The 26,943-nt window shown below is 43.0% G+C and overlaps 1 protein-coding gene across 1 annotated transcript in view; it reads right to left on the reverse strand.

The window, feature by feature from the left end:
• Positions 1-7,175: 7,175 nt before the first annotated feature.
• SORCS3 (sortilin related VPS10 domain containing receptor 3) overlaps positions 7,176-26,943 on the reverse strand; it is a 275,461-nt gene continuing 255,693 nt past the window's right edge. Inside the window, exons 21-27 of the mRNA XM_033065516.2 lie at positions 25,928-26,051; positions 23,215-23,327; positions 21,262-21,393; positions 18,314-18,413; positions 16,190-16,295; positions 11,999-12,159; positions 7,176-11,414 (exon numbers count right to left, since the gene is read on the reverse strand). Coding sequence (XP_032921407.1) covers positions 11,350-11,414; positions 11,999-12,159; positions 16,190-16,295; positions 18,314-18,413; positions 21,262-21,393; positions 23,215-23,327; positions 25,928-26,051 — 801 coding nt within the window. The 3' untranslated portion in view covers positions 7,176-11,349. The remainder of the gene's footprint in view (positions 11,415-11,998; positions 12,160-16,189; positions 16,296-18,313; positions 18,414-21,261; positions 21,394-23,214; positions 23,328-25,927; positions 26,052-26,943) is intronic.

Below are 26,943 nucleotides of genomic sequence, written 5' to 3' on the forward strand. Positions count from 1 at the left end.
AAACCCTGTTAGCGTTGTTCTCCAAAAATCATAAAATGCAGTGGCTTGGTACACCTAGGGACTAGGCTGGGCTTTGAGCTTCCATGAATCTCAGCAGCAGGAGGAGAAGTGTAATTCAATCTTTTTAACTTGGTGATATATATTCATGTCAGTGGCTTTAAGATAAGGAAAAGACTTTAGTTGAAGAATGAAACTTTTGATGAATAACTGAGAGTACAATGAATAATGTACAAATATTTCTTTCCTCTCAGTCAAAATGATTCCAGATCCTTTTTCATTTTAATCCCTGTTGTATTCTTCATTTTAAAAAAATTTAAAGAAATGAAAGGGGAAGAAAAAAACTCTATGTTTTTAAAGGCATTGGAGTTCTAAAAGAAGAGCTTCTAAAAGAAGCCCTCCTGATTGTACTGAAAGATATTTTTATGGTTTCTTTTTAGCTGCTAGAAAACAGAAGATTGTTTGTGTACTGGCAGTAATAACAATACTAAAGACAGGTTACCATGAAAACCTCAGCCCTTCCTGTTCATGCTCTGCACAAAATGTGGGATTTATCAGAGAAAAATGTCTCCCTTCACCTGGGAGGTATTTTTCATCAAACAAAAAAAAAATTAACTATTACAAGCATTTTCTTCCCTTGCAATTTCATTCTTAGTTCTGTCATGGCTAAAAAGTGATGAGACCAACACATATAAAGGTAGCATCATTTCTACAGAGAGGCAACAAAGGCAACGAATGTAAACATCATTTGCTTGTTTTCCTACAGGATGGGAAGAGGGAAACAAGATAAATTGAGCACTAGCTGAGAATCCTGTCCATTTCTTCACAGGTGACATCAAAGCCTGGCCTGAGTAAGATGCTTTCAGCAGAAGGTGTCCCTGATCTGCAGGCAGAGCAGCAGATGATGGTTTTTAACCCTCAGGAGGAGGGGGGTCACACTGCCTGAGCTGTTTTGAACTTAAATCTTGTAGTGGTGAAGTAAAGATGCAAAAGATGGCCATCCTCAATATCCAGATTTCTCCTCTTTTACACCTTTGAATTAACAAGAGTGAATTCCACCTCCCTGCTAAACTGGCTGCATTGCTGGAAATTTCTAAACAGGGATATAAGCAAGAATAAAGGCAGAGAAGTAGGTGGTGGTGCAGGAGGTGAAAGAAAGCAGCTAACCAGAAAACCAAACCATAACACAGCCATAGGAAAGTATCTGACTATAAAAAATAGACAAATGCAGTTGGTGATGTCAGTTCCTACCATGGCAATAACAACAGAGGAGCAGACCCAGTGCAGTGCTGCAGTCAGGAAAACACAGTCCAGAGCAATTATTGGTGCACGCTGTGTAGAAAGTGTTACCAGGTTCATGCAGCAAAAAACAACATTTAATTGCAGGCTTCAAGGAAATGACTGTATTGTCCATGCTTGACCCCAATCCCACTCCACAGAGCTCAGAGCAAAGTCAAAACTGACCTTCAGAAGTTTCTGGAGCAAATCCATTCCTGCCATGCGCAGGTTTCCATCCCCTCTGATTTATGAAAGTCAGGCTTACTGTGAAACACATTAGATAAAATTGCTGGAAGGAAAAATTAAGGGAAAAAATGGTTTGCTGGAGCCAAAAAAAAGCCCTTACTGAATGGAGTTTTTCCACTATAAATGATGTTTTGTTTGAAGTTGGTCTCTGGAGGGGTAAAAGTCTGTCAACAAAGTATTTTTCTGAAATGAAGATGAGGGAAAGACAGTTTAAAATACCACACATGGGAATAAAACCCTTTACTTCCAAGCACATTGAGGATGAAGTGGGTCACTGTGTGCTTTGATTCACTGACTTGTGTCCCCTGTAACCACACAATGTATGAGTGCAGTAAATGCAGAGGCACCATCTACTTGCTGGTCCAGGATCTTGGCAATGGCTGGTTCTTGCCATGCAATAGGAAGATTTGCTCACTCAATGGCCTGAAACTGAATGGGGGAGGATTATTTTCAAGCTCAAATTCACACCCACTGAGCACCAACCTTATTGTCTGCAATAGCCCCAAGTACTACAGATGAACCATGGTGAGTGAAGCCACCAAATTGTCACTTAGTGCTGTCTTGACTGGCTGGGGTGGCCTTGAGGCTCTGCAGATATGTTGGCAGGTTCCTAGGCAATCTATCAATCCACCCACTTCAAACAAACATAAAAAGACTTCTAGCATAACAGAAGGAGTGATACTGCTGTTACCAAGCTAAGGAGGTAACAGAGGTAAGGAAATCAGGCAGCCAGTCTCCTGGTGAACAGGAAGCAGAGAGAGTTTTCTTCTAAACAATGTCTTAAATGATAACCCTCTTCTCTGGAGATATTTTAAGAAATATCCTTAGGGTTGTGGACTGTCCTTGAGACAACATTTCCACTGTTTAAGAAGGACAGGAAAAAACAAACAGTTTCTGAAAGTCACATTTTATAGTCTTACAGGTAGGGACCACATGCAGGTCTCTCCAATGCCAAACCAGTTCCCTACACACAAAGGCTTTTTCAAGCTTTCCCACTTCCCAAGAATGCTGTGCTAAGAATCCAGGGCATTTTCCTCTAAAACTGTGCTCATGTGTGATTTATAGCCCAAAGACAAACATTCCATTTGCTCCCCAAACTTTTCAGTGGTGCTTGGATCAAAACTTTTCAGGCTATATTAAGGTCTAGGGTATTGATTTATTTTCATGAATTCATTTTCCTTTTCCTTGTCACAGCTTTCACAGATTTATGAGGTTAAAGAGCATGAAGCTAATTAAATAATCTGACTGGTTGAACATCTGTTGAAACATAGTAATAACTTCTGAAGCCAATGTTCCTGATGAGCTATTAATTATGATTTAAAAACTAGAGGCAGGGTTTTACCATCAAAGAAAATCAACAAACCAAAACTCCAGTACCCCTCTGGGCTCAGAGTGAACCCTCAGCATCCCTCTGAGGTCTTTTACACACACTTACATTCTTTCACACCTTCCAGTCCAGGTGTCTCTTTTAGGCTCTCTTACAGTCAGAGTTCCTAATGTAAGTCAGATGGGCTGTAGGGGAGGTCCAGTCCAGTTTGCAGATTGTTGATGTGCAGCAGCTACAAACAGAAATTAAGATTCAGGCAATATGGAGCTTAACTGCATGCAGACACCCACCTTAAAACTAATGCATGACCTTGGGTTAGTGGTTTGAGTCCAAATAGCCACTTAAGTAAGGAACTAAACATTTTTTTCAGTTTTTCTTGCTCTTCATCCCCACGGAGCAGCCCTGGACTGACTTAGGAGTTCCTAAGCCCAGAAACTCCCACGATTGGTGGGCAGGAATTTGGTTCTCAGCCTGGTATAGTCTGCCCTAATTTGCTTAGACTTGGCATTGTCTTCACATCTTGTTCTCAAAATAGATTTGTCAAAAATTCATTCATAGAGCAGATAAATAAGTAAGTTAGATCCGTTCCCTCCTACTACTCAGAATCAGTGCATGCTTCAAGGCTGATGAAACTATTTTGAATTGATAAGCAATTTACAGCTGTTCTTAAATCCCCCTCCTCTGCTGGTAAATTACAGGGGCTGTGGCATGCTTGTGATTGTTTATGCAGAGTAAGGGTGTGCAGGACTTAATGACAGATCCAGAGGAAAAGTGCCCACTGATGCCAACAGCACCTCCAGGTTCCTCTGCACCAAAGCACAGGACTGCATGTGCTCACCCTTTCTGTGTCCTTTCCTTTTAGAAATGGACAAAGTGTTCACACAGTAAATATTACCCATATTGTAAATTATTCATAGTCCCAAAGTGCAGTGGGTGAAAGTGGGGTTGAAGCTCATGCTGACACTTTTCTGCATAACCTACAAAAGGAATGGAAGTTTTATGCAAGAAAAAATGAAGAGGAAAGTCCCTCAGCGTCTTATAGCTCAGTTCAGATCTCTAACAGCCTGTAGACTGGAACTGACAGGAACATTTCAAGGCAAAAAAAAATTAAAGCCACAGTCTCACAGGTATTCCTAACAGTATCTCAGATTATTCCAAGTGTAGGTGATACTATTAGTGACAAGGTCCAGAGCCACAAATGGATTTAGACTTTCAAACTTGCCTGCAATAAGCTTCAGACCCTTCAGCACATGCATGGAGAGCTCCTGAGAGAAGAGAAACCTTGCTGTGTGGCATGTTTGGGTCTCAGTCTTTCCCCATCCCCGTGGTCTCTCATGAGACCCAGAACCACTCTGAAATGAGGGGTGTGTACATACTGGGACACTGTAAGTGCACCCAAATGTTTCCAGATGCAGCAGCAGCAGCAGATGCTGCCCAGGGTGACTTTGACTTGGTTGTCAGATTATCTCATATTTATTTTCACCATCCCCTGTACTCAGTAAAACTTCTGTACTTTCCCTGGTTTCTCTAAGGGTCTCTTCAGGGAATGCTCATCTCAAAAAGACAAGGATAGGTAGCTGCACCCCTTGTCCTAGCCCTGAAAATTGCCTCAGCCAGTTCTTGATGGCTCATTCCCACAGCTCCCTGCAAGGTTTATCCTTGTCTCCCCTCACAGATGAGGATTTTAACTCACTGCTTCACCCAGCATACAGACAAATTATTATCCATGAAAGAGGATTGCGTCCCACAAACTGACAAATATTGCACAGTTTTGTCATCCCATCTTTCTTCCTTTTCCCCACTGACCTCTTCAGATCCATTTTCCTTACAGCCTGCATCAGGAGCCACTTCTTTTTCACAGCAACCACCCAACCCATTGAATAAAATCACATGCAGCCCTGAGTTGAGCTTTGAAATTGGCCAACAAACCCTGCCTGAGCCCTCCCTCACCTGCACTGCTCTGTCAGGACCAACACTGGGACTTCAGCAGGGAATCACTTGCTTAAAACTCGAATTTCAGTGCTGAGCATCAGGATGTGGAAGCAGAGATGACTCCATCTTCTATGGCCTGGATGTGCTACATCTCCTATTGATTCAGCTGCTGAAAGCATTAAATGATTAACCAGCCATGTGCCTCTCACTGTGCCTTCTGGTCAGCCACAGGATCCCAGCCAGCCTGGTCCACCTTCTTCTTCCTCCCTCTGCTTCACATCTGGCTTCCAGTTTTTCTTTCCTTTTTGCCTCCCAGGTTCATGTAGCCAACATAAGATTTGAAAAACACACATTATCATAACATTTCTGTTTAATTTAATAAGCATGCTTCTCCTTCCTTCCAAATATGTCCCTGTATGTGGTTTTTTATTAGTAGTAATATTACAGTCTCCCCTAAATTTTGGTCTGAAAACTGCTTGACATACACAATAAGGCATTGAACAGGATTTATTCTGTCCTTGAAGTATGTATGCAACTTCTCTTAATGTGAGAGCTTAGACTGGTGTAAATCAAGACTAAATTCACTGATATTAGGGGGCCTGAACAGGTAGAACCAGCATAAAGCAATGGTAAAACAAATCTTTTTATATTTATCAAGGGTAAAATCTTAACACCAACAGCACAATTCTGTCCTACCTCTACTCTATTTAGAGTCAATTGACCTACCAATAGTAAAATTTTTTAAATTCAGAAAAGAAATATTTTTATTTTGCAAGGAGAAATCTTTCTTATCTGCTCACACAGACACACAAGAAACAGTTCCTAGTGAGCAATTGTTCTTTCCTCCATGACCCAGAATAAACTCAGCTCTATGGTCTCATATAGAAACATCAGCAGATTCGGTTAATTAATTTTTCAGGGTCAAGGGAAAAATGTATAGATAAATTTATTTAAAGGTTTTGAAAGCTTCATGGCAGCAGTCCAGTACTGCTTTCCTTGCCTTTATTTGCTGTCTTCAGAAAAAAAAAAAGCAGCCCATAAAGCTTAGAAAAGTGATCTCTCTCTGGGTCTGGGGTTCCTGTCACCTGCCATTTCCCTGATGTAGCACCATGATGTACAACAGCAAACCAGCACTCAAGTGATGTATTACAATAATATGTCAGTAATGCAATGGTGCTTTGATAGTCCTTAATAATCAGAGAGTACTTCACTGGGGTGAGGGCCAAGGGAGAAGGAAGACCCAGGCTGAAGGCAAAGTCAGCTAAGCACAGCCTCAGCCTGGGGAAGTGTGTGGTGCCATGAGTGGAACAAGACAGTGATGAGCTGACTCCAGGAGTGGTTATGATGCATTTTCCTCAGCAGCACCATATTCCGTGGTAGAGGGTATTTGGCACAACCATGACAATTTCAGAATGCAGTAAACAATGCTTACACTGCCCTCAGTAAAGGGAATAAGAGGTCCATCCATCACAGAAAAACCAGCTGGATTCAGGCAAAGATTGAGCTACTGCTCGTGTTTCTAGGCTGTGAAGTTTAAGTGCCTGCACTTGACTTCAGAGCTGCACTTAGCTGGGTTTCTGAACAGTTGAGCACTGGGTCTCAGTGCAATACTTGTGTTCCTGGGATCCTGAATTACAGATTATGGACAGAGAAAGGGTGAAATTGCCATGGCTTAACAAACTACCACTATCATTGCTGTAAAGAGGGGCAGACACAAATATTTCAAAAGGTGAGAGGTCTTCTGTGATGCTGAAAGCATCTCATACATCACACTCAGGGATGGCCAACCTAGTCCTCTATTGCCTGACTTTTTCAGATTTCTGACATAAAGGAAAAACAGGAACAACTGCAGTTTATGGACCTCAGACCCAAAGGAAAGGAGGGAGGGTGGGGAATGCATGCATGGTTGTGCATGGGTGGAGAAGGTTGATACATCTCCAGAGACATGCTCTCTTCTTTTTTTCATCAAGGAGTGCCAAGGAGTGAAGAAACTTTCTCCTTATTTTCTTTTCTTTTCCCACATTGTCACTTTACAGTCTCTTACAAGCTAAAATCAGATAGGTGAGGGCATGGGATTTATGGGGTTGTGCTTGTACAAGCAGTGTTCTCCCTTCCTATTCACCTCCAAGGTTCCAAGGAGAATCAGCCTGTAGAAAAGTAAGAAGATAATTATTTTTGGAGAGGAGCACTAAGGAAGGAAGGAGAGGTAGTTGTTTTCTCTTTTATCCTAAAAATCTTGCCTTAGAACATTTCTCTGTTGACACTCCAAGTGCATGCATGACCCTGAACAACCGAGTTGGAGGGACAGATATGGCAAGGGAAATTCAGAAGAGAGAGACTTTGCCAAAAGGAAAACTAAAAGAACAAGGATTGAAAAAGCAGCCAGGGGTAACTCTGATGTACAAAAATACATTTATTTTCAACAATTTCAAAACCACTGCCTTTTTTTACAGTAGAAATATTCAAATGGAACAATAAAACCAAGAACAGTATATATATATGTATATATATGACTCATGCAGTTGTATTATTGTGTTCAATACAGGTATTGCAATTGTCTGTCTCATTTAATCCTTTGAAACCACGGTGGTGGTTTGGGTTTAATGCACTGTCCAACATCATCAGAAAGAATGTGAGGATTCTGGTTTGGTTCATTAGACCTGGAATGTGTGTGGGAGCTGATTGAAGGGAAAGGGAGGAGAACAGGACATCAGGACATCTTTGTACATCCATGAAACCAAAGTTTAGTCCAGAAGAAAATGCACACTTCCTACACATACTCATTGATGGCAACTGTGTCTGAAACACTCTGTACCCCCTGTCACTCTGGTCTCACCTCTGATCCTTCCAGGTTTAATATTAGGGTTCTTGAGTGCCAGTTAAACTAAAAGGATCTGTTCATGGTTTCTATCAGACTGTCAGCCACACAGAGCCAGAAGCTGCACCTACTCTCCAGATCTCATGCATTATTCCTAAATTACAGCTGATCCATCATGGGGGAAAGGCTGGCAGTGATAGAGGGCACTGACCCAGTCTCTTGCTCTTTGTCTCTCTCTATTTCATTTCCTCTTTTTACATAATTACAGCTATTTATGTTCCATTGATGCCATTGCCTGTTTCCCTCATTACTCAGGTAAATAATAATCTACAGCTTCAAGGGTTTCCATTACATTTTCCTCAGGGGTAAAACTTGCAGGGGAAAAAAACCCTAATGATAACCCCAAGATGTTATTTCCCAGCAAGAAAAGTGGCCACTACTCCAATCTGGGCTAACACTGCAGCTCAAAACGTTCAAAAAAAGGTGAACAGGGCTGGCTGTTCTACCCAAACCTTACAGAGGTCCCATGGATAGACAGGAATGCAGTAATTACCCTTCCTGTATTCTAAAGGAGCAGATTTCAGTCATGAACCCAAGCTTTTTGCAGCTGCCCTCAGCCATGGCTGTGCCCAAAGAAGCAGGAATGACCTGGTAAATGTGGTCCCATGCACACCGTGGGGATGTACCTGGAGCACACACCCTGGTCCTGACAGCAGGTGACAAACCACCCTCAGAGGCAGTGACACCCCCCAAATCTTCTGGAAGAGAAAGCTTGAGCAAACATAAGAATTAGGCAGGTTTTTCTGACATGCAGTTTTGGCTTAATGGATTTTTCTTGTTTGCTTTGTAGGATACTTTAGGATCATTTTGTATGGAAAATGACATTCTAGACAGCTGTTTCTCCAAAAGTGTCATTCAGAAATTTCTCAGCCTTCACTGAGATAGAATTTCTTTTTGAGAAGTGAAATTTTACCATTTTTTTCAACAGCTTACTCCCAAGTGTTCCTTCTTACTTTCTCCCATTTGAGACATTTAACAGCAATTTTTAAAAGTATAAAGGAATAAAATGTTAAAAAAATGTGAAAAGTAATTAAGAAAAAAAAAAGTGAAAACTGCAGTCCTCTGGCTTTCTTGTTAAAATGACTAGATCAAGCCCATGAAAAACATACAAAATTCCAAACAACAACAATGAAAAATTGCACTTTGCCTCATGGTTGATGAAGGAAAAAGTTAAATACAGAACTTACTGAGTATTTTACATTCAGTCCTCTGCAGCAGATCACCACAGCAGTACCTCAAATCCTAATGATCAGCAAAGACTGAGATCAGCCCACAGCTGAGCCCAAAGCCCATGGGACCATTGTTTATGTACATCCCTCCCACCTACCCCTCAATGGGAAGCTATGGCCTTGTGCTAACAGCCTTATCACCAGACCAGGCCATTACTGTAAACCACTGTGGTGTTTCAGTAGAATGGAGACAGTAATGCAACAGTTTATGCACTTGTGATGGATGGAAACCAAGGTTAAATAGAATAACACAGCCATTGCTCTTCACCTTGCATTAAAACCAGAGCACAAAAGTGAAGGGGGAAAAACAGAAGATAAATATTTTTAAACCAAGAGAAAAAAATCCATAAATCTGACTGAAAAGGAGAAGAACAGAGAATATTTAGTTCTAGTACTTCTCAAGAAACAGTTTTCCCTTATTTTTTAGGTTTATAATTTCAATCTTGAAACACCTCCTGAGTTCTGCAAAATTGCGTTTGACTGCTTTTCTCTCCACCTGCAGAGCCATCAGGACTTTAACCTTTGAAAGACATTCCAGCCCACTAGCAGAGTGAACAGTGTAACTGAGGCTGGTTTGTAGCCCACTGGCCTGTGCAGTGCAGAGATAACAAGGAACAGCTAAATTCCAGCCATCTCCTCATTTCAGCCCAGGTGATTAAAGGTGACTGAGGTCCTGTATCCAGATCCTGAGAAATGATAAACATTGTCAACTGCTGTCATTCCTGCCTCCTGTTACCACACAAATAGCACATCTTCCCAATCATGCCCCAATCTTCCTCCCCCTCCTCCTAGGTTCTATAAGTCAATATTCTGCAGATAAGGTTCATTTTTGACATTAACAACTCAAAAAAAAAAAAAAGGATAAAAAGTAACTCACATCTAAGTCAACCATTTGCCCCAAAACTCCACCTCTTCATAGGGATATCCTCAATTCAGTGTGGTAAAAAAATTCTAAAGAGCTTTTTCAATACCTTTTCTTCATTAACCTCCCTGCTCTAATCAGAAAACACCAACCCACCATGCAGAAATCTCCAGTCTGAACTTGAAGCTGCCATTCTGCAGCACTCACCAGAAGGAGCCTTTCATAGCTCATTAATGCAGGTCTGACCCTCCACTGCCCTCTCCAAAGAGCAGTCCCTAATGGCATATATCATGTTCAGTCAAAATTTACTACTCTTACACACCCTAAATAGCACTTCAGTAGCTCAACTGCAAAAAGCATGGCTTCCCCCTGGGAATAAAGCTACTGCAACCTGCCCTACTGCCGAGCTGAGGTTGTAGTGGCTACAGCAAAGCCACTGATATTTGCCCACACAGTGATGGTGATAATTTCAGGATTCTTTTCCTCATTTTCACTAACAGATGCCACCAAGATCATTCTCAGAAGTGGGCAACAGTGACAGAGATGAATAGATGATGAACATCATTAAAATGGTCATGACAGGCTCATAGTCTGGACTGTTAATATCTTTTTCTGCTCCATCACAGGAAATGACACCATATACATATTTGTGTGTGTAAAAAAAGGCTTGTAGTTATACACAGAGAAATAAACTACTCTCTTTACAGAGAGCAGTGTCAGATTGAAATATGACAGACAACTGGAACACGCTTGTGTGACTCGAGTGCTCACCAGGGTCCCTGCTTGGCTGGCGTGTACGTGTGTGTGTGTGTGTATGTGGTTCAGGTTTTCTTTTAAACATATCTTCTTTTACTAAACATTAAATTATTTCCCAAGAAATAAAAAGCTATGTACATTGTAATTATCTACAGTAGGCCTTCGGCATCCTCGCTATTCACATGCACAGGGTTCGGGCTGCATTCATAAACCCAGGCTTGCTCCTCCACTGCTGTGGTCCTGTCCCCTCCAGCCAGTCTGCAGTCCAAGGAATGACGTCTGTGTTTGTTCTGATTTTTTTTTCCCCTTTCTCAGCAGTCAACAGTGCCAGAGGGTGACTGAAATTAAAAGCAATTAAAAGAGGCAAGATCCTGCAAAAAGCTGAGACATGCATGTCACTGGAAAGCGAGGGATGTTGGCATGTTGCAGAGCCTGGTCCAACAACCCAGTCTGAACCCTCTGGCAGGATGAAGCAGCTGATTCATGACTATTCTGAAAAGGGAGAATTTACTTTTAGCATGTTGCCTAAGGTACAACACCTATCTGTTGGATTTGAATACTTAATTCCCATTGTGTATTTAACAGGAAGCTGGCATTCAAATCTCATTGCACACTTGACTCATTCTTTGCTTTTTATTTCTAATCTGATGTGTATTCCCTAAATATGAAAAACCTCTGCTATTTATGAATGCAGCCCTGGCAAACACAAAAAAGCCCACCCCATTCCCTCCCAAATAATAATAATGACATATAACTCTTTCTTTTTTCATAATAATAATAATTATAACAATAATAATTACAAATAAAAAGTCAGAAACGCTGTAGACCAAGTGGATTCTCAGTATTAAACACTAGTGCAGTTGGGGATTTCCTTTGTGCTTTCACTGTTGGCAATTGTTGAGATGCTTCCTGTGGAGGAGAAAATGGAGAAGAGAATCAGTGCCGTGGCTTCAAAGTTTGGTCTATGTTGCTTCTCACTCTTCTTTAGGATGTGGTAGTGTAAGTGCGAGGACAGAAGTGATGTTTAAAAATAACACATTATTTTATGTGTTTGCAATAAGCAGGGAGCATGCAGAAAACTCAATTATTACAGCTCAGCTGACCAGCAGTAAACTCATTAAGCTCTTAGGGACATATTTGCTTGTAATCATAGCACACCAACAGTGTGAGCCTGGCTCAGCTGATTCTTCGGAGGGTGCAGGGAATTTGGCACTCCTCCACAGGAGAGGCAGGGTCAAGAGCAGGAATAGGTGTGAGCCACAGCTATTACTAACTTCTTTATACCTACTGCTGGTGCCAGGTTGCTACCCTGGGAAAAGCTGAAAAGCTGTAAGAGAAACTCCATTACCCTGCTGCTGAGAGAGATTTACTCCCTATCTCAGTGCCTCAGGGCTCTGCTTGTACCTGGGTCACAGTCACTGCCTCTCCTGATACCAAAAGACCAACACCTTCCCCCAGACTGTGAAAGAGCTCAGCTGAGGGCTGTCTCTCACCCATCACTCGTGTGTCCAGCTCTTTGTCCATCAGCTCCTCAGGGTCTGTGAACTCACTCAGGGTGATTTTGGGGGCATTTTCACTTTGGCTGACAGAGCCAATCATTTCCTGCTCCTTGTCATGCTGAACTTGGGCATAGATGTTAATCCAAGGGATTTTCCTGCACAGGAAAAGGAAATGAGAGGTTATGTTTTGTAACACAGGGATGCTCAGCATGTCATTTATTAATGAGACAAACTAAGCTGAGATCAATCCTAAAAATGCAGCACTGGCAGTGATGCAAATCTCTCAGAATGGTGAAAGTACCACATAGATGTTCATCTCTAAAAGTGCCCTTAGCATCCACTAATTCCAACAACCTAGCCTAAAGGTGCTCCAAATCTCAGGCCATTGTCTTCATATCATGTGCACAAAGGCTCCCTCAGCTGCAAACCTCAATGTTCTGCCCTTTTAAATGAGAAATTGGGCACACAGTGGACACTGCACTCAGCTCAGAGAGCAGCAATCAACTAAGTACAATCAGCTGCAATTGTCAACTCTCTCGGTATTTATTATATGGTTAGTGTTGCATTGGAAACCAAAAGTAAAAATCAATTTGGCAACTGAGCAAAAGAATTGCTGGTCTTGTTGCTGCTGACAGGCCCACACTGACTCAGAAGAAATTGTCACATCTGAAAGAGTTATAAAGAATTGTTCCTGCCTCAGAGTCAGAAAGGATTTGAACCTCATAACACCGATCCAAAGTCTATTTGTTACCATTCCATTGCAAAAACCAGTTTGTCATGCTATGGATCAAGTTTGCAGGGACTTATTTTTCCTTGCTGCTCAGGAAGCCAAGGAAGTGAAGGGATTATTTCTTCCTCCTTCTCCCAAGCAAAGTTACCTTGACCTGCTAGAATGATATCCTTGAGAGTGAGTTAGGCAGACAGATTATACAGGTTTAGACAGACAGGTAGTAATCCCTGCAGGAATGAAAGTTTAAAATGAGAGACCTGAAAAGGAATGTGTAAAGCATCATGGGGATTGCCAGGATTATCTGCATTGCCTGTTGGAAGTTGACTGTTTTTCCTAATGCTCTTAGAAAGTCTTCATGCCATGAAGTTCACCCTGCTCCAATAAGGAAAATTTGGAGAATATTTTGAGTTCTTTAAAGCACACAGGAGCAAGAGAGAAAGAAGATGTGTTCAAAAGAAGTAATATAAAATGTCACATCTTTATGCTGATCTCTCTGCTGTTGGATATGTCAGAGACTGAAAGCAATGGAAATTGCCTCAGCTCTCCTGAATTCAATAGATCTATGCTGATTTTATTCCAGTGAAGTTCTGGCCTCAACCAACTTGTGCTATTGGCTTGATTTGGCATTCTGTTCTTAACCAGCATCAAGCCAGGACATATTTGAGATGTTCAGCCAAGACATCTCATGATCTTCTCCCTTTCTCCTAAGTTCTAATGTTTAAATATGCCTTAAATGCCACCAGAAGATATAGGAACTATACAGGAAATGAGTGAGAACTTATGCACTCCCATAGGATCTAAGAATTTGTCTGGAGACTTAGAGACATGAGAACATTCCTGGAGGTAGTGGAAGACTTAGTTCTACTTCCAAAGAATGCAGCAGCAGAGCAGTGATCATCTCTGAGTGTAAAGGTGAGAAAAGCTCTTTAGAATTGTGAGGCAGAGTGCCAAGGTACTTCAGAGAGCTGGGGAAAAAAGAAACTGAGAGGGCTGTACTTATGTGAATGCATAGCCAAATACCTAATCCTGCTGTGCCTCCCAGCACACACACAGGTGGCCACAACCACATCACTCTGAGCCACACACAGGCTCACAGTCCTGCACTGCTGTCCCAGGACACATACATGGACTGCCCCACAGCCCCACCACTGCTCAGCACTCATACACACACAGTATTCACTGATACATCTCAATCTTCCTGAAAATAAACCCCTTTTTTACAGATCATTTCCATACTTTTCCCCTCTTCCTTCCTTTTCCACTGGGACCTCCTCAATAAGCATCTCCCTGGCAGCAGTGTTTAACATGCCTCCTGAGTCTATAAATTGATGGACTCGTAATAAGGAGTCTGTGTGCAAACCAGCAAAGCACCTAATCTATGAATTTGTAGAATTAAAAAATCATGTCAGCCCATGCTTTCCCCTAACCTTTCCCTGTAAGCAAAAGTTCTCTATTTAGGCCATTAATCAAAGAAGTACATGTAGCTAATGGACCTCTGTATGGCTGAGAGCTACAGGAAAGCTTCTGGGTTTGCTCCCCTTTTTCCATTAAGAATCATTACATGCTCTCACTTCTGCTCCACTGAGCCAGGGGTTTTAGACAGAGCTGAAAAGTTGCTCTCTGTTCTGAAAAATCAAGCTGAGAACACGCTGTGTATATGACTTATCCTAAACTTTGTCAATTTGATCTGGGTTTTTCCCCTTTGGGATAGAGAGGTAAGAGCCAGTTAATAAGCTTTTGGACTAAGCAGAACTGATGCTTTAACCACCTTCCTCCTCACTCCCAATTTGTAATACAATCAACTTTCAGACAGATTGTAACAAGGCAGGGTCTCCATAGCCCTAGAGCACAATAGAAGGCTGATGGCTGTTATACTCAAATCTCAGGTTGCTTAAGTAGTACAAGAGTCAGTTTTATGAGCTGTAGTAGCAGAACATGACCCAGAGAGTGCCAAAGCAAAGTGCATTAACAAGCTCCTCACTGTTCTCTGGCAGCTGGAACATAAAGACCCTTTTTCCTGGTAACTGCTGACCACAGGGCCAAGGACATCAGGCCAAACCCAGGAAATCATCTCACCAAGACACAAAGGAAAGCATGGCTTATGCAGGGTTGTACCTACATCTTGTCACATCTCCCAGGAAGAATTCTTTGCCTGCCTCATCCTGCATCTGGGTGGGAGAGTAATCAGCTGTCTCCCCAGCACACTAGTAAATCCATGCCTTAAACAAAGCCCATTCCCCTGGGAAGCTGTATTACACCTCACAGAAGCAGAGAGGGGATTTCAGGCTGCAGAAGGAGGTCAAGCTGAAGGGCTTGAAATCTGTGTCTGAGCAGAGTCACACAAATGCTTTCCCTGGAAATTGTCCTCAGCCACTGAAGTCAGTGGGAGCTTGATATCAGCACTACAAGGAGTGCCACTGATTAGGACAATGGTTAATGCAAGGTGATAGCAAGGAGGGAAACTTTAAACCTGGAGATTAGGATAGATACCTGTCTTATCATATCATTTAATTTTGAATATTGTTTGCATCAACTAACATCCTTAGCGAATACTAGCCTTATCCCGCGGGGCAAAAAAGCTGGAGAAAGCAACATCTATCTGGAACCTGGAATCTGGACAGGAAAAGCTCTAGTTTTTCCTTTAGAGGGACTTCTATGTCCAGAAAGTTTTATTTCTTCGAAGTCAGACTCAGCTTATGTTTCTAACACATTTTGCCACTGGTCAGGATCTAGGTACACAGACCATTTTATAGTGCAAGTACTGCACTGAATGCAAAGTTCCTCCTAAGGAGCTCCATCTGCCTAAAACATATCCTCAAAAGCAGACCTTCAGCACACAGGCCATTCTTATCACAGATTTTGCTTCACAGCTTGCAGCAGACAAGTGCCATGGGCCAGACCTGATCCTGCCTGCTGTCTGGAATCAAAAGGTTTGTATTAACATCTGTCAAATTTAAATCTCAGCACATATTCCCAAAGGCATTTTGGTGCTTTACATAAATTTTCCTTTGAGTCTCCTACCTTTAATATAAACACACCTGTTCCTCTGCAAGATTAACCTATTCACTTTGCAAGATACAAATGAGATGCTGCTGCACTGGGCAGGTGGATATATACTGGGTGAAGTCATCCATCATGTGGTTTTTGACTAAGTTTGCTTTGTGCATCTCAGTACTCACTGAGCACAAAGGTTCCCATTTCTGGTCAGTGCTTTAAATACATCTGTTGAAGCAGAAGATGATTTCTGAGCTCTTGGTGAAGTTTTGGAGCACCGACTTTGTGGTGAAACAGAGTAGGTGACTTTCTCTCCAAGTATCAGAAATAGGGAACCACATTCATCTAAGCCTAAGGCCAGCACAGTTCACTCTACGTTTCCAATTCAGGTACAGCTCTTCCAAAGTTTCCTGTAAACCACCCAGAGTCTTTTCCTCCCATCCCAAAATTTTTCAACTTACCTCTTGAATTTGTAGATTAAAAAAACAGCCAAGCCCACGAACACCACTGACAACAACATCAGCATTGCTGAACTGCTGTGACCCGAGCTGGAATCCACAAGGGGTGCTGCAGGAGGAAAGGCAAAGCATTACATCTGCAGGATATTACAAGGAAACACTGCAGAGGGTTGAGCTCAACTCTGTCTTTGTCACATCTGCTTTATCACTACTGCATGGTGCAGGCTGGTTTTGGCAAGACCAATGAGTAGGAAACAAATTGGTTCTCTTGTCCTTCAAAAGTCAAGGCTCCTTTTCAAGACTGTGCAGTCTAACATCCCTGAGTAAAAAGGTGCAGCAAGCTTAGCTGAATGCCCAATCACTCCTGTATTAACATTCTGGGCTATTACTTTTCAGGTTTTTCCAGGTACTAGAGTGGAAATGAATTTTATGAAGCATGGCTTAATACATATCTATTCCCCTCTGGAGATGATACCTTAGAGCATCAATGAACAGCACGACTCCCATCTTCCAAGGATATTCATCTATCTCATATGTGACAGGGATCTACTCTTGTGACAAGCCTCAAGGCTCATCCTTGTATAGGACCTTAGAGACTTTTAAATTGAGTCAGTTTTCATAATGTGGAGGAGCCCAAAGCAATAATCCTGGATCCAAGCACACAATACATTATAATATTTTGGAGATTTTGATCCTTGACATTTTGGCAGGCTAAATAAAGTATATTCCTATACCTTGTTTATGCAGCTGTTCCAAGAGCTCATCAGAGCACACCATCCTAATGGCCTGAGCACTGTGCTGAGATCAAGTGTCTGATGAGAAGTCTCTAATGATGCACAAATGATTACAAGTAGCAGCTGAGTGTTTCTCGTTTTGCATAAATATTTGGCTTTGGTGTTTTACTATTCTCTATTCTTTTTCCATCACCCTGAAGATAGGGACAAAGTCATGCAAATAGAGTCAGTTATGATTGCACTGTCAAATTTCCACACCTCACAGTCTGATCCTGCCAGTATTCTGCTGCTAACACTTCTGATTCTTTTGTGGGCGAGTAATTTCATCCAAGTCAAAACACCATGGGAATGGCCATGAAACAAATGCAGCACCTGCATTGGAGAGGGTGCAAGAGTAGCTGCAAAACATAATTTAAATGCTGTGCTTTGCTAGAACCAAACCAGAATCTGGAGAATTCCAGCCACATGGAGACCTCAGACATTGTATAGCATTGCCAGTTTTGCAAATCAATCAATTTCAGACTGCTCCTATTAGCTTCTCACTCACATTCCAAAGGAGCAGTTAGAGAATGAAGGTAAAAAGGCATTACCTGTAGGAAAGGTCATGAGCCTTGATTTAGCCCAGCTCTTGGCTCTCTGAGAAGAGCTGAAGTGCATTATTGTGGGATATGAATCCAAATCTTTCAGAGAGGCTATCAGCAAGGGCACTTGCACAAGATCCCACATTTCGGACAATCGCAAGGTAAAGGCATAAATAAATCCATCACCTTCTTTGTAACCATCACTGTTTCATAAATAGCTGAGACCTTCATACTAGGCTGGTTTAAAGTAAAGGGACTGACAAAGCTTAAAGTTTCTCTTTGTTACTTTGTGCAAAAAATGGAGATAGGTAGCATTGAAATTTAAATAAGTTCTAATTTTTGGAAGTCAATATTCAGGCACATATTCCCTGTAAAAGGCCTCAATCTTTTCCTGAGTACTTCGCCCCTTTGGAGCTTCTTAGCTAGTCATAACAGTAACAAACCCTTTGCTAAAGGATTTGATCCAACATGCATGAAACTTAGTAATATCCCACTGAATTCCACAGGTGCTCAATAAGGACTTAATAGAACACCATTCACCTGATTTTCTAAAACACTTGAAAAACACCAATGCACTTGTTAATTAAGCCACAGGGAACTCTTACAAGGTACTTTTTATACTTGTACAAACTGGAGCATGAAGATGCCCCTGATGGGTTGGTTTCAACACTTCCTGCTTCTACCAAAATGTCTCAGTTGGCACATAGCCCAATGCCACATGCCAAATGTGAGTGCTCTGATGTAGACTGATGCTCCTGGGGTTGTCTGCAGCCTCAGGAGAGCCACAGCTGTGCCTTTGACTCCACACTCACCTAATGTTAACTGAGTAACATACACAACCACTTCAACACCAGGCTTCAGCTCAAACTGGACCAGGTTCTGGTTGAGAGCATTAAAAAGGATTTCTACCACCTGATGAAATAAGAAGAGATACAACAGTTACAGTACAGAAGATGCAAAGTCTGCAGAATATTCAGGAATACACAAAGCCCATGAATAGTGGCTGACATCTTTTATTGGCTTCAGCAGGGCCTGAGGAAGTGGAGAGAAATGCACAGGTGCTTTAGGTGGAACTGGATGTCATTGCATGTAAGTCTCCATTACAGAACTTATGAGATTCTCATTGTGTGTTATTATATCTCTCATGGGAAGCAAACCTAGAAGGTTAGCAATTTTTTCTTTTTCTTTTTTGGGGGCTATGGGAAGAGGGAAAATAACTAAGGACCTTTTAACCTTCCACAATATCCTCTGAGTTTGATAAAATGTGTTTGAAAATCACCAACATATTGGCTTTTCACTGGTGGATAATGAAACTAAGTTAGGCAGTCCAGACCTGAATTTCTTTATTCCCACTGATCCTGCCATATAGCTTCTATTCAAACAGGCTGTTGAGGATGAGACAATCCAGTTTAGGTCAATGGAAAATTTGCCATATTTCTCCTTCACTTAGAAAAGGGGTCTTGGGCTGGATGCACTGGAATTGCTGAGCTAGGAGATGAGCAGCCCAGCTCTGATGTGTTGTTTGGTTGCCCCAGAGCACATACTCAGCATGTCAGTTTGTTAGTGCCTGATCTCCACAGAGCAGTTCTGACGGACAGGGCACAGCTAATGAGTGGCTCTAATGACCCACTCTCCAGGCAGAGCTCCTCAAGCAGAAGGCAACAGGTGCCAAAGTACAACTGAGCAGCCTGTCAACTAAAATTAGAGTACTAGAGCTTTAGGCCTCATAGTCAGTTAGTCAAAAATCTAATTGAGATGTCAGCATAACACTGATATGTGAAATATTAACACAACAGCTTGCTCAGAAGGAATTTTAATGCTGGTAGATCCTACTGCACAGGACAGAAATTACTCCAAAACCATCCCTCCAGAAAGCCTTTCAAACCTTCCCACCTCAATGCATCTTTTCTGCACACTGACCACCATAAATTAAGAGACCAGCTCTGATAACTTCCTAGGACAAAGGAACTACAGTAAATTCACGAATACAAGCCGCACTGAGTATAAGCCGCATCACTGGGTGTTGGCAAACATTTCGGTTTTTGTCCATAGATAAGCCGCACACGAATATAAGCCGCTTTGTCGTTCGCAGCGAGGACCCGCGTGCAATTAGTAACAGAACCGCGGGAGGGCGGGGTTTACTGGCTGAGCTAAGGCTGTGCAGGCTCGGCCCGCTAGGGGCCGCTGACGGGGAGAGGTGGCCCAGCCCGGTGCTGCCGCTCGGGGCCACCCACCGCTGCCACTGGGCTCGGTCACCCCAGGTCGGCGCTGCCCCGCGGTGGCAGGCAGGGACGGAGCTTCCCCCGCTCCTACGGCAGCGGCGGCGGGCGGGGACGGAGCTTTCCCGCGCCCGTGGCGCCGGCGGCGGGCAGGGACGGAGTTTCCCCGCTCCTGCCGCGGCGGCGGCGGGCGGGGACAAAGCACCCCGTTGGCTCCCCGGGCCGCGGCAATGGCTGCGCGGGGCTCCCGTCGGCTCCCCGGGCCACAGCAATGGCTTGCGCGGGGCTCCTGTCGGCTCCCCGAGCCGCAGCAATGGCGGCGCGCGCTTCCCCCCCCCTCCTTGGGCCGCAGCAGTGGCGGCGCGGGCTTCCCCCCCCCTCCCCGGGCCGCGGTAGGGGCGGCCCGGGTCCCCCCTCTCCTGCCCGGGCCGCAGCAATGGCGGCGCCGGGCCCCCCCCGTCTCTCCCCTGGGCTGTGGCAGAGGAGGAAAGAGAGCTCTCCCGCCTCTCTCCCCGCCCCCCGTGCTGCCTACAGGGAGCCAGGCTCCACCCGTGGTGCAACAGAGTAGCGATTTGTAACAATCGCAAAATGCCGACTTTGCAGCTGCTCGGCTCAGCACTCTGGCAGGCACTTCTGAGGTTGTACTAGCCGCTCCTGAGTATTAGCCGCATTTCCGGTTTAGGAGCAAAATCTTAGTCAAATTGGTGCGGCTTGTATTCTTGAAATTACTGTACTCTGCAGGGACTGACTTTACTGAGTGGGTGACAAGAACTTCCACTGCATTCACCAGTCCTCTGAATAATTTAATGCTCCATCCAAACTCCCAAGAGTTACTTGGCAATGGGCTCCCACATAGTTTGCACAGTGTAAAAATGCTGCATACAAGAACATTACCTAGAGCCAAGCAGCCTTTCCAGCAGCACTTCACTCCTTTGCCTTTATAGACCTGATTTAATCACTTGGTAATTCTAACATGAAAGCTTCAGCAGCCTAGTGCTGTTGTTCTTTCCTTGCCTGCATATCACTGTTGCTATACATCACTGTAATTACCTATTTATCTAAATGGATGGATATTGTAACTTCCAAATATAGTTTGCACAGGCCGTTCACTGCTGCAGAAGGAAAAAAAAAAGAGGTCTTGTTTTGGTGATGTATGAGCTGAAGAGTCTGATTTATTTTTAGTAAACCTCAGTATATTATCTTGCTGCTTTGGCCTCCCTTTATTAGCATTCCTCCAGGGAGTAGAGGGAGTACATATTCAAGGTTCCTTTGGCCATAACTACTGTAAAAAGGACACTCCACTGATTTAGGAAGAATCTCTGCTAGTGGTAGACTGTGACATATCTCAGTGAGGTATTAGAAAATCCTGCTTTTCCTCTGAAAATAGTTTTCTTTAATGCCATAAACTATACTGCCACAGTCCCAGATGCATCCATTTCCACCACACTTATTGTAAGTACTTCCAACGCTGCACAGCTTCAGGGGCCCATCTGCAAACAATATGACAGGAATAAATGTTCCATGAATCCTTCTTTCCTTACTTGCTCCAGATCAGCCTCACTGCTTTTCCTCCTCTCTGTTGAGTTTTTGTGGGGCAGTATGAAGAGTTCAGCAGAAGTAGGCAGCCCAGGGAACAGAGCTACCAGGATCTGTTCATCAGGGATACCAGTCACCTGGAAGAAAAGTAAAAAAGAGGTCTCTAGCTGCCATTTTGTTATTTATGTTTTCATTTGCTTCCATAAATGGCACTCCCATAAAATTGTTATTTTCCAGTTCCACTGTAGGTGCTGTGGTTCTAATGAGCTGTTCTGCCTATTTGATGGGTCAGGAATTGAGCTTCTGCTAAAGATGCATTCTACTTCCTTCCTAGAAGTGAATGTAGGCTTGACAACACCCCTGGGCCCAAAGATCTCAGCCCAAAGTCCACACCTAGCATGTCTCCAGATCTGAATGTTCCATGTAGTCCTCCTTGCTACAAAAGAGTTACTGACCCAAAGTCAGATCCAGAGAGTCTGTCTCAGAGCAACCACTGATAAATGTACAACTAGCAGGGACAGTATGAAGAAAAGAGCCTGCAATCACCTCTTTCTATCAGGCTATGGGATCCACATGTGCCACACATGAACAGCAGTGTCCCCAGAGGGACACTTCACTCCTGGGGCTGATCAGGAGGCTGTGTAGGAGCTGCTCAGTTTGCTGAGCCAAAGCTCTCTCAGCTTCCTTCAGCAAGACCTGCCCCTGAGGCTGCTGCCCTCCTGCCCCAAATCCAAGCTGTGCATCCTCAGAGGGGCAGGAAGCCTCCCCTCCCTCAGAAATGCTCTCCACGTGAGGTTCATCAGCTCCACCAGCTCTCTGGTCCTACCCCACCTCAAACTCCCTGGCCTCACCCCAGAGCTGAAATGCACCATAGGGGCAGCCCATTCCTGGTGGGATTTACATCAAACACTCCATGAGATTGCTACTGTTCTCTGTGACCATTCACAGTACTAGCTAATTAATTATTTTGGTCCTGCAAGCCTGACTCTGAATACAGCAAAAGAGAAAGTTTAAAAAATAAACTTAGCATTTTTTCAGGATGGAAAAACAATCAAGGAAACTCTTATAAATGGTGAATTTTGAGTGGGCTGCAGATGAAAAAAGCTGAGCAGGAATGTACTTTCCCAGTAAAAATAATCAGCCTCCATTTCTAAGAACAGCTGTAGCTAAAGCAAAAAAAAACCCAACAAGATACATTTTTGGCAGAATGTAAAACCCACAAAAGCTTGTCTAAATCTAGATCCTAATTTCACACCAAACTAAAGTCCCTATTTGATATCATAAGTTATTCTGTCCCATTTCCTGCAAGAATATGAGTACTAGTTTACATATTCTAATTAATCCCAAAGGAAAATTCAGTATCTTCCACCTACAGAAGTCTCTCTTTATCCTACATTTTAAAGGTAAGTTTATTTTCCCTCTGAATCCTCATTTTTGCCCCAGTTGGAAAGGGAGTAGAGCTTTAAAATGTTCACCAGTTGCTACACTTAGCTGCATGTGGAACTCCTGACTATCAGGAAGAGATAAAAATATCTTCCTCATGTATCCAGAATACTACAATGTGTTTCTTCTGGGATGAAGTGGATCAGCTGTTTAACAACACACAGTAACACTAACCAAATATTTGGAACAGAAACCAGTACATACTGTCATATCGACTTGGAAAAATAAGAATAATTATGATACTATTACAATGGAAAATTTGCAAAATCCTCAGAGATATTGAAAGCTGAAAAGCACACAGAAACACTAATAAAAGCAACTGTGATATTTCCACAAAATCAGTCATACAGATTGGCTCTGTAAAAAGATGCAGCATACTAAGAAGCTTTTAATTGATTTTTAATGACAGTGTCATCACCTCTGTGTTTACCCATTCTTTTAAGCTAGCATGTCAGGAAAGTGCCTGTTTTAACAGCCTAGTCAGTGTTAGAATAGAGAAGGAAACAGATGCTCACCTGCGCTAGTGCTCTCTTGATGACTTTGCCAACATCTTGTCTCCATTCAGGGATGTCAGGGTTATAGTAGTCCAAGTTGGGAGAAAATGACAGGAGCTGAGATTGGAAATACTCTGGAACAGAAAAAGTATTTATAAGATTAAATAGGCAGTGTTTAGGGTACAGAGAAGGGTGCAGAAAACAACAGGAGGGCCATAACCATCGTGAAGCAAGGGAGTGAGAAAAGGCTGAAGGAAGAAAAAGGCAGGCTAACACTAAGCAGGACAGAGAACTTGAAAGGAAAGAATGCTTATAATGGCACTTATAAAGGACATTGTAGCTTAATGCCAGATTCTGGCTTTCCCCAGAGAAACAGAAGCAAGAATGAGAGAGGTGGGAGGATCCCCTCATGATGCCTCTGGGCTTTGTCATTTTGCCACTCAATTTCAGATACTGCTTACAAGAAGGTTCACCAGCAAATAAGGCAGCACCTGGCTGAAATTTGGAAGTCCTGTCTGTACAACTAAAGAGTGAATAATTGCTGTAACTAATGTTTTCTGTTTTCCCTCCTGGATGGAAACCAGGAGTGGTTAATTGCCCAACAAAGCAGAACCAGTGGTGCTAATGACTGGCTCATCAAGCAGTGGTTATTGACAAAACACTCTGAAGTTCTGTCCCGACTGAATGATGGCTGGGAGGAAGAAAAGCTTTCTAGACTTAAAATACAGAATTATTTAAATTTTTCTCCAATTCCAACTCTCCTGGCTGGTCTCACCAAAGACCAAGTCTGGAATCCTTATGGCAGCTGTGCATAATGGATTTGGGCCAGTGGGAGACACAGATCTGGGATGGGAACCACAGATCCAGGATGGGAACCACACTCCCATATAAGTTCCCAGTGTAGGAGATTCTCCTTTCTGTTTCTGGAGATGTTCTGTGCCTCACCTTGAAGCAACTGATCTCCAGACACTTCAGATAAGTACCATTAATCATTTGTAAGGAGGCACTAGTTTTAGATCAAGATAAACCTGCCAGGGTATAAATGAGGAAATCCACAGAAAAGCAGGGCTGTGCCAGCACACCATTTATGTGGCATCTTTTGCAATAACTGTTCTTTCTTTTTAGATGGTGCAATATGTTTTTAAATAAAATAAGTACCAAAGAGCACAGGGAAAGTCTCTCAGGTTCTGAAGGTTTAACCCAGTCAGATACATAAAGTCTTTGATTTTTGACCCCTTAGTACCATGTCCAATATATTTTTTGAGCAAATTCTTTTCTGTTAATCTCAAAAATACCTGAATAAATCTCCTCTACTGATAACACCAGAAATCTATGCCTGGATTATGGCCTAAATCCATCATGACTTGCCTCAGGACACAGATTAGGATAGAAATCTATCAGAGGACATGTTTACTAAAGGCATCACTCGTTTATGTACTCAGAATTGAACTCATCACCACACTGAGGGGCTGGAAGGACTCCTTCCTTAGACCAGCTCAGTCTGCAGCACAGCACTAGATAGCACTGTTTGGACTGGATCCAAATGGGTCCATTTCTCTTTGTGATAGAACCCAAAACTTTGGATCTTCTAAACAGAATGGCAAAATTTCTTCCAAGGTATTTAAAAACAGAGTGAGGAGCTGTCTGTGGGACTAAAGATCAAGATCACCTGTGGGTATCACTCTTAAATATATTTGATTCAGGTTTATTCCAGAAACTAGTGGACAGATGGAAATTTCCAAGAAGTAAACACTGCATTTTGCAGCGCTCAAAATTATGAAGTAAAAGGTTCCTAATATTTGATAATAGCAAGCCAAGGTATTACTAAATCACATTAACAAATTATTAAAGCCTATTGCATTTCATGGCCAGACAATCAATAAATATCCATTTAGCTGCTGTTAAATCTGAGTATGCAGCAGGACATTTATTTGTATTTAATTACTGAAATAAGACACACACCATGCAACCACACAGTGCTGAGTTTCAAAGTAGCCCAAGTTATTTGAAGCCCAGGTTTCTCAATAAAACTTGAAGTCCAAAAAAAAAGCCTCAAATGCTGGATAAGGAAAATAAAGACTGGCCCAGGGCAGAAATTATTCTAGAAGTCGTGGTCAAAGATGCTGAGAGAGCCCTTTCACCCAGGATTTATCAAGCCTCAAACCTGGTAAGCTCTGTTGTCTGCCAAAGGATGCTTTTTGAAGCCTGTGACATGCAGATATGGCAAGAACATACCAACCATGACCCATGGGGAAGTCCAGTGGGCACACTCAGACCCCTAGCTGTGAAAGATGGGCAGTGATACCAACAACAGAGTTGTTTCTGTCCTCTCTTGCAGACCCCTCCTGACCCCTGTCATTTCACCACTTGCATAATTCAGGTCACCTTAAGGATGCACTGTGACTATTTCTTCCCACAGCTGAGAAGATGAAGGAAGGCAGTCTGGTTCAAGTGTTTTGTATTTCTGGGAGTTCCCTGTCTGGGTGTACAGACAGATCAACAGACACAGGAGACACCAGCCACCTTATTAGTGCTGAGGTTATAAATTTGGTTAGCTGCCCCATTCTATTCACTTCTGTATTTTGTCATCATGACACATGTGAGCTGCTTTGTGATCAGAGGTTTGCCTTCAGAGGTTCCTCCAGGCTTTATCAATTCCTAGAGCTCATTCTGGATCAGCAATGATTGCCTGCCCTGCACCCCCTGAGATGTGATAGCAAAAGGCTGAGGGTACCATGCACTGCGATCTCCTTGGTGTCCTGGATGAGGGTGTTTCCCCCAGCCACTTGCACGGTGACAGCGTTCATCCCCTCCACTGTGAACATGTACGAGATGCTGCTCTCCAGGGTGATGAGGGGCTGTAGGAGACAAACACAAAGGACAATATCAAAATCAGGGTGAGATTAACTCAGGGTCACAGCTTGCCCAAACACCCTCCTGTGAGCAGTATCCCACAGGCAGAGGTGTCTCTCATTGCAGTAAATGTTTCCTGAGATATTCTTCCATTGAACTGCAGCCCATTATTGTATGGAATCCTCAGCAGACCACAGTCAGCAACTGCAGAATTAGTGCAATAGAATGCAGTGTTGTACACACAACCAGCTCAGCTGCTGTATTTGCTGTACAAAGCCCAACCTCAATTTGAAAATAAACCAGAGCTGCAGATGCTTCTTCAAACAATCCATATTGTTCAGATTCAGGGCCAGCCTTTGCTTTTATGAGCACAAATCCATTTATCTCTCACAGAGCAACATTGCTCAGGTCAGAGTGAGGACATCCAGCATTGCCCTGTCCATGCTGTGAGTCTGTAAGCAAGCTGCAACCACAAGCTGGCAAACCCTGCTACCCAGGCAGAAAGCATGGCATCATTCCTGCTGACAGTGCTGACTGAATGTGGCTGTGGAAGGGATCCCCACTGGAGCAGGCCATGGGAAGGGCCCACATTGAAGAAATTAATGGAAAACCATCTCCCATGGGAGGGACTCCATCCCATGAGCAGGGGAAGAGTGGGAGGCATCTTCCCCCCGAGGAGGAAGCATTGGAAGAGACAACATGTGACTAATTGATCACAGCCCCCAGTCCCTGTCTCCCTGCACTGCTGGTGAAGGAGGAGGCAGAGAATTCAGGAGCGAAATTCAGCCTGAGAAGAAAGGAAAGATGTGGGAAGGAGTTTTAAAATTTGGTTTTATTTCTCATTATCCTATTCTGATTTGATTGATAATAAATTACACTAATATCACAAAGTCAAGA

The sequence above is a fragment of the Catharus ustulatus genome, chromosome 8, assembly GCF_009819885.2.
Source record: "Catharus ustulatus isolate bCatUst1 chromosome 8, bCatUst1.pri.v2, whole genome shotgun sequence".
Taxonomy (NCBI): domain Eukaryota; kingdom Metazoa; phylum Chordata; class Aves; order Passeriformes; family Turdidae; genus Catharus; species Catharus ustulatus.